The sequence below is a fragment of the Triticum urartu genome, chromosome 2 (assembly GCF_003073215.2).
Source record: "Triticum urartu cultivar G1812 chromosome 2, Tu2.1, whole genome shotgun sequence".
Classification (NCBI taxonomy): domain Eukaryota; kingdom Viridiplantae; phylum Streptophyta; class Magnoliopsida; order Poales; family Poaceae; genus Triticum; species Triticum urartu.
The window spans coordinates 735390067-735397877 of record NC_053023.1 but is presented as its reverse complement, the minus strand read 5'-3'; the positions used below and the strand labels follow the sequence as shown (position 1 = coordinate 735397877).

Genomic DNA, 7811 nt, shown 5'->3' with positions numbered 1-7811 from the left:
CTTGTTCATGTAATGAACATTAACAAGTCTCTCAATCTAAAAATAACATGAATGCATTTAAGACTTCAATGAGAATTGGTGTTTATCCAAATACATCTCATTATATCCAAATCATATCAACACTAAATTATTGGTGATGTCCACAAAAGTATCACTAAGTAACACACACTAAGCAAAGTTAACCCTAATCACTAACTAACCCTAACCCCCAATCTTTCTACTCAACAAGCATATATTCCTACTACACACCATGCATATCACTATATTATCAAAGTTAACCAAGCCATTCACACTAACATAAGGGAGAAAACAAGAACTAGGGTTCCACCAACATGTATAAAATGCAACCAAAATAACAAGATTTAACAAAAAATAATTGGATGATTTGGGGGAGATTACCAAGAGCAACAAAGTGATGGAAAGATCCACCTAAGGGATGCACCTTTTGGAGAGGATTTGAGGGGGAGCTTGAGGGGTGGGAGAGAGTGTGGGAGCTCCAAGTGTTCTTCAAGCTCGGGTTGTGGATTGGGAAAAGTGTGTGGGGTGGGTCCCACACACTCTCCCGTGGGTTATCCACTTACCAGGGCCAGACGCCAGGGTCCTTGGCGTCTGGCCCCTTTGCCACGTCAGCAGGTCAACGAGCAGGCGGGTAGTGCAGGCCAGGGGCCAGACGCCAGGGTTCCTAGCGTCTGGTTCGCAACCCAGATGTCAGGGATGTTGGCGTCTTCCAAAAAGGTCAAAATCGAATATTTTTTAGAGACGAGATCAAATCAGAATTTTGTTAGCCTTTTAAGTCATAACAGTAATTTTGTCCTCGGCCGCCGGCCGGCGGAGCAGGGTTGAGTCCCCGTGCCCGTGCATGCATGCGCTACACGACCCAACCTTTGTTTTGCTTTCGCCGTACGCACGTAGGGCCATGCATGCACATGCACATGCACATGCGCGATTTCAGTTGCGCCGTTTCGTCGCTGCATCCTCTTCTCTGGCCGCCGGCCGTGGCTTCAATGCACGACACAACTGCTCCGTCCGTAACGATGGATCAGCGGCGGGTCGTCGTGGGGCGTGGGCGTTCACGCCTGGACAGTGGACTCTTGACCAAGAAAGGAAGATGTTGTTCGTCCTCACCACACTTTTCGTCAAGATAATATTTTTGTGTTCCTACTGTAGAGCACCAAGCTAAGTATCTTTGAAGTATACGTTTTTCTTCGACCATGGAGTATATAGGTCCACGCACCGACGTGACGATATCGCATGCATGCATCTGCGGGTGCGAGTTGGCATGGAATCCATTACTATTACTTTTCGCCATCATTAGTTGTAGCCGTGTGATCCCCCGCCGTCCACATGCGGTTTGGTTTGGTTTGGTTCCCATCAAATTGTCCCGTCCATCGACCGGTACTTCCACCCACATACGTACGCGCATGTGTTTATCTGGATGGTCTGAATTCCATTCCAGATGGATGGGCGCTAGCTAGACGGTTCCAACTTGCGAGAAATGTCAGCGCTCTCCTCTCAAAGTATCAATCTACATCCAAGAATGTCAACATTTGAAACCATTGTTTTCGCGGTGGTGGCCCATATGTATGTAGTTCTTTTTCATGATAATATGTGTCTCACTCATATAACAGAGATCAGGTTACAAGCCATGTAAACACCAACCTGACAAATTTAGAAAGACATCAAAACTCTTGTCGATTCGTCAGGTGGTTGAATGATGAGGCGGCACCACGATGGTTGCATCGGCTTCACGCGGTCTCTCCTAGGGGCCGCTCTTCTCCGTCGGCTCCTCCACTGGTAGGACACGGTGGATCTCGGACAGCAGGATTCGATGCAGGAGGCGCGGTACAACTAACGCTGCAAGTGGGACTCTATGTGGGAGTCCCACCTACAATCCACCACGTCCCACCATGTCTGATGTTAAAAAAGTGGGCATCCCACCAATTCTAGCATAAATTAGGTGGGAACAAGTGGGATCCCACGTAACAAATACATTTGCATAAACCTGGTATAGAGCTGCAACATGGTATGAAAATAACTGAGCAGCAGCATAGTATGAAAACATCACACTTGAGATCTACTAAACCTTCAGTTACATATACATATACGGATGAATCGATTTACGAGAGGATAATAAGAGTGCAAACCAAGACAACAATTAAAGTGTGTTCCATCTGTTGGTTAACTCTGCCCACAGATATATAAAGTTGCAGAGTCTCGACGACGGCGAGAACACACAACTACTGATCAAGTGAAAATGCAAGGCCGAGCACACTAAAATGGTGAGGAATGCATGAAGCGCACGGCAGGTTGATGACGAATGTCCACAGAGTCTGAACAGAGGACCTGATTCTTGAAGAACAACTCTAGCAACGGATAGATTGATGACGAATTCAACTTGTTAGCTACATGAAGCGCACGGCAGGCATGGTATGAATAGGTGTGGTACCTGCAGTTTTGCAGCACAGTAAAATGGTGTTAGAATGAGGTGTATAGCACCTTCGGCTATAATAATCACATTAGTGCCAGATTCTATTAAGTGAAAATGCAAGGCCGAGCACACTATTTTTTGTGACCGACGCCGGCCAATGAAATTTTACATGTTCAAGTTCAGTATAAATGTCGTGAGACCAATAGGACCAAAATCTGAACCAAATAGTACACATCTAAATCGATAAAACCATACAGGGCAATGAAACAGGGCCAGATACTAGGGAAGATCCAGTCCAATTCTCAAATTGTAGAGTGTCAATGCCAGGACTATTGGCTATAAGTCATCTCCAAAAATAAATATCTGACAACCATACACAATCCCTTCTACCACATCTAATCAGTGGCAATACATATTTTCCATTCCCAAAAGTTACCAAGTTATAACTAATGGAATCACTTGTTGGCTCACTCAGGCTACTCATACTCAGATGAGACTTCAATCGCCTGAATTCGCCTGAATTCGCAATCTCAGGAGACAGTCTCATGTAACCGTGCAGTGGGAGACTGCTGAAAGGCGCTATTTTTTCACATTTGTAGTATATCAAAACTACCGGAGTTGAACACTAGGACTAAGATACATTCCCCATAGTGTATATAATAATGTACCAAAAGTGCAAAGTACAACTAGCAGAATTATCTTAGGTGGTTCCAGCATCGTCTTGCTCACCACCATGGTCTCCAACTGTTGGTTCCGCCTTTTGGCGATCTGCAATATTGAAGGCATTCAAAATGAAACATTCAACATGGAAGGTATTAAATAAAGTACGGGGAAATAATTAAAAACATATTACCAGCTGCTCGAAACCAATCCTCGAGGCACATCAGCGTCTCAACAGTACTCGGGGTCAAACTACTTCTTTGAGCAGTGATGATCCTTCCGGCATTGCTGAATGCAGCCTCTGCAGGCACTGTAGACACAGACACTGCCAATATGTCCCGTGCTATAGCGGCAAGCAGTGGATACTTTGGGGAGTGAATCTCCCACCACTTTAAGATATCCAATTTCTGTCGGTGAGGAAACAAGTCTTCTTCAAGATATCGTTGTAGCTCATTTGAGTTGTGGGATCTTTTCAATCTCAAATGCTTATCCCAGTCATCGAGAGTGCCCTCACCATCCTCCTCTGCAACCTCATCACCTTCACCAGAAGTGTTTTCATATTCAGATGCATATTCAGCAAATAGGATCTTCATCGCACTATTCACCTTGGTAAGATATTTCCCGGCGCCACCACCAAAAGCTGCGGTCAGTTGGAAGTGAACATATTCATATTTGTACCTCGGATCAAATATCACTGGCAGACAACTTGTTAAGAATGACTCCTCAAAATATTTCATCCATTTCTCCTCCATCTCTTTCACCATGGCAACAATGGTAGGATTTTCACTTGTGACTTCTTTCTCCATTATCTGCTTCACATTCCAGACCTCATAGAAGTACAGGTGAGAGGTGGGATATGTCCTACCCGAGATTTTCTTTGTGGCTGTGTAAAAAGCGCCCAAAAGATGGCAAATAGCATCAGCCATCTCCCATTCACTAGCTGAAGGAGCAAATTTATAATCTTTGTCAGTTTCTTTCAAGGCTTCGAACGCTGCTCTGAATGGCAATGACGATTCAAGCATTAGGTACGTTGAATACCATCGGGTAGGCACATCTGGCGAAGGATGGTTTTTACAAGCAAGTCCCACCCGCGCAATCATCGCATTGAATTTCTCCATTCTGCCTTGCGAACTCCTGACATACTGCACTGAATCTCTGATTCTATCAACAACGGACGCCATTGCATCGAGCCCATCTTGCACCACGAGATTCAGTACATGTGCAGCACATCTAACATGCAATAATTTTCCACTATGATGCACAAGATACCTATCTGCCAGATTTTTTCTTAAGTGGCCAACCATCGAGGTATTAACTGGTGCATTGTCCAAGGTAAAGCTAAAGATTTTGTCTTCAATGTTCCAATCTCTCAAGCTCTTTTGCACCATGTCAAACATGTTATGGGCGTTGTGTGGAGTTTCTAAGAGGCAAAATGTGATTATTCTGTTTTGTAGAGTCCATGAGCCATCAATAAAGTGGGCAGTTATGCATAAATAACCCAGCTTTTGATTAGACGTCCACAAGTCACCCGTTAATGATACTCGAGAACTTAGATTGCTAAAAAGTTCTTGAATTTCTTTTTTGTGTCTATCATATGCATCAATGCAATCTTGTTTAATTGTTTCTCCGCATACCACGTTGAACCATGGATTCAACGTCTTAACAAACGACCTAAAGCTAGGATATTCAAAAAAATTGGAAGGTAATTCATGTAGCACAATCAACTTTGCCAGTGCTCTACGTGCACGCCCTTGGTCAAACTTCCACTCTGGATCAATTGCAGTATCAGTTTGTATCTTGGCAACCATACCATCCATTTTAGCTTTCTCTTCACATACCACCAAATGTTTACCGATGTGACTTGTACCCGACTTTTTTGAGGCAGGGAAGAGTTTGTCGCAATGAATGCAACGACCATGTGCAAGCATTCCATCAATATAGATTGGTTTTGCCGCTTACCAAATTTTTGATTTTAATTTTCGTGGTCTGCGTGAACCAATGTTTGCTACTTTGGGTGACAGAGCTAGCAGCGAAGGCTGTGACGTTGGAGAGCTCTCTAGTGACTTAACCTTTTTTTCTCTTCTTGCTAAGAATGAAACTACGACATTGTTAAGGACTGGAGACCTTACCACTTTTTTGGATAGTGATGGATGCTTATTCTTGTCAACGGCCAAAGATCCAGATGATGGCTGCTTATTATTGTCAAGGGGCAAAGATCCAGGTGATGGCTGCTTATCCTTGTCAACGGCCAAAGGTCCAAGTGATGGCTGCTTATCCTTGTCAACAGGCAAAGATCCAGGTGATGGCTGCCTATCCTTGTCAATGGGCAAAGATCCGGATGATGGTATAGTTGCAACATCTCCCTGGGAAACAAGAAAAGCATACACAATAAGCTTGATAAAGAGTCAATCTGATAGTTGCTGCAATTAAATATCTCTCTAGGAAACAAGAAAAAGGTACACATATAAGCTTGAGAAGGGCAATTTGATTCAGAGACAATCATTCGCAATCAAAATTCACCTTATTAAGCCTTTTTTTCTTCAATGGTGGTGGCTGCTTATCCATGTCAACGGCCAAAGGTCCAAACAACGGTGCCGGTGGATTAGTGCACATTCCTTCACTTGCCTGAGAGAAAAAAAATTTCTTGTTGTCTAATAAGTATTGCTAAACAGTAAATAGACATAAAGACGTTATGTCTATTTCCTGGACGTCAACGGCTTCATGATAAAGTAGTGTGATAATTTTACCTTCCTCTTTTTCTTGGACGTCAACGGCTTCATGACGACTTTGTCCGTTTCTTGGTGTTCCCCATGAAGCTTGCCGCTACTCTGCCTACTTCGCTTCCTTTTCTTGCACTTTGGTGGTTCCGTAAGGAGCTCACCAGCACCCTTGTGCTCTTCAAGATCCGGGTCATTAGCCTTCTCAATTTTTATGGCACACAAGAGCTCATTAGTAACCTTGTGCTCCTCAAGATCTGAAAATTTTCACAACCAAGTTAAATATGATGAGTTAAGTTCAGACATTATTAACAGGTACAACAGAATAAGAGAGGAAGAACATGCTGTACTACTGATTGCTCCTCACTTATGCTAACCATAATGCTAAACCTAACTTGTTTCAGACTATTTGTAGAAGTTGCTCCTCACTTTTATGCAAGTTCATTTTGTAAGCATCTGCCTTCCCATGGTGATAAAATGCAGAGACATTCATTCTAACTTGGTTCAGACTATTTGTAGCCAACAAAATACAGTAAGATTCAAGTTCATTTAATAACAACACTATAGATGCAAGTTTTGGTTAGGAATGACAACTTGAAACAGAAGGGAAAGCAAGCATCTAAATCCATGAGCAATCCATCAACAACTTAATCTTGAGTTTTAACAGAAACTGAAACAAGAATCTTGCAAATTTTCACTAGAATCCATGAGCAATCCATCAGCATCTGAATCCTACATGGTAAATGGAAACGAAAAGGATCTGGATGTTTGACTACCTGCAGCAGGCGAGCTGGGAGTCGGGGTTGGGGCAGCCTACGACTTGGGGGTCGGGGTTGGGGCTGCCGGCGAGCTGGAGTTCGGGTTTGGGGTCACCGGCGACCTGGGGGTCGGGGTTGGGGCCACCGGCGACCTGACCATCGCGTCCGACCGTGCTCGAGGGGATCGGCGAGTCTTGATTGGGACGACAAGAAGCTGCGAGGGAGGGGAGGCCGAGAGGTGCTGAGTGCGAGGCGGAAGAGAAGGTGATGCGGCGGCGGCAGCCATCGAGCGGCGGCAGCAGGAGTGCGCCTGCACTGCGGCGCCGCCTCTGTCCAGCGAGAGAACTAACCTATCGGGCTAAGGTGGGATTCCACTGGGCTAATAGGGCTAGCACAGTTAATTTTTTACCTTTCCAATGGGCTCCCGCTGGAGCGGTTTAAGTGGGATGGGATAGTGAATCCCTCTTAAGCCCACTCCCACCTGCAGCGTGAGGTACAACATTGCAGAGGGCATGGTGGCAGGAAGGTTGCCAGCTTGTGGAGGAGGGTGGGCTCTCGTCGAGCCAACACAGCTCGCGGGGACGCCCCGCACTGGAGGAGGTAGGGGAGCCCATGGGGCTATGTGGTGGACGCAGGGTGCGAAGAACACCACGTTACGTCGAGCTGTCGTATGCTGCACCGCACCGCACGCACCAGTTCAGGTCAGATGGTCAGCCTGGTGGCCGGGTAACACGGCCGCCGCCTCCGCCTCACCAAACTTCGCCCGATCCAGTCCTCCCGCGCCCTCCCAACGATTTCCGGCCGGCGGCCAGTTCTGCGCCGATCAGTTCCTTTTTTTAGAAAAGGAGGATGACCCCGGCCTCTGCATCTGGGCGATGCATACGGCCACTTTATTAATTATTCTCACAAGACCTTATAAAGCAATACAACAGTAAGACTAAAGCCGCCGTCTAAGCAACAGACTGTCGCTACATCTATCCAGTTGATGAAGGGGCGCATATAGCCTGGGCCTAATACCAAACAGATATCGCAGCCAAACCTAACATCTAAGACCTGGGGGCCCATCTAGGACGCCTGCCGGGCATGGGTCTCATCGGTCCGGCGTGCACTCAGAGGCCGCTGCCGCCAACTGCCACCGCTCCATCTTCAGAACTGTACTGATGCATCAACCTTGCTCGGTCCAGCTATCGTCGACGCTACCACGGAGCCCAACGACACCTCCTTCCTGCGCGCAAACGGCTGAGCACG

General features: G+C 45.9%; 1 protein-coding gene across 2 annotated transcripts; it reads right to left on the bottom strand.

Annotated features, from left to right (window-relative positions):
* Positions 1-2054: 2054 nt before the first annotated feature.
* Positions 2055-7114, bottom strand: LOC125540303 (zinc finger BED domain-containing protein RICESLEEPER 2-like). Of its 2 annotated transcripts, XM_048703908.1 has the most exons (6): positions 6582-7114; positions 5836-6062; positions 5609-5713; positions 3282-5451; positions 3158-3196; positions 2055-2446 (listed from the first exon to the last, which is right to left on the bottom strand). In XM_048703908.1, the coding sequence occupies exons 4-6, from the start codon at positions 5014-5016 to the stop codon at positions 2403-2405; spliced, it is 1818 nt and encodes a 605-aa protein (XP_048559865.1). In that variant the 5' UTR covers positions 5017-5451; positions 5609-5713; positions 5836-6062; positions 6582-7114; the 3' UTR covers positions 2055-2402. The 2 variants fall into 2 exon arrangements, with proteins under 2 accessions (XP_048559865.1, XP_048559866.1); XM_048703909.1 differs by lacking the exon at positions 3158-3196 and having other exon boundaries at positions 5218-5451; positions 6582-7110.
* Positions 7115-7811: the final 697 nt, after the last annotated feature.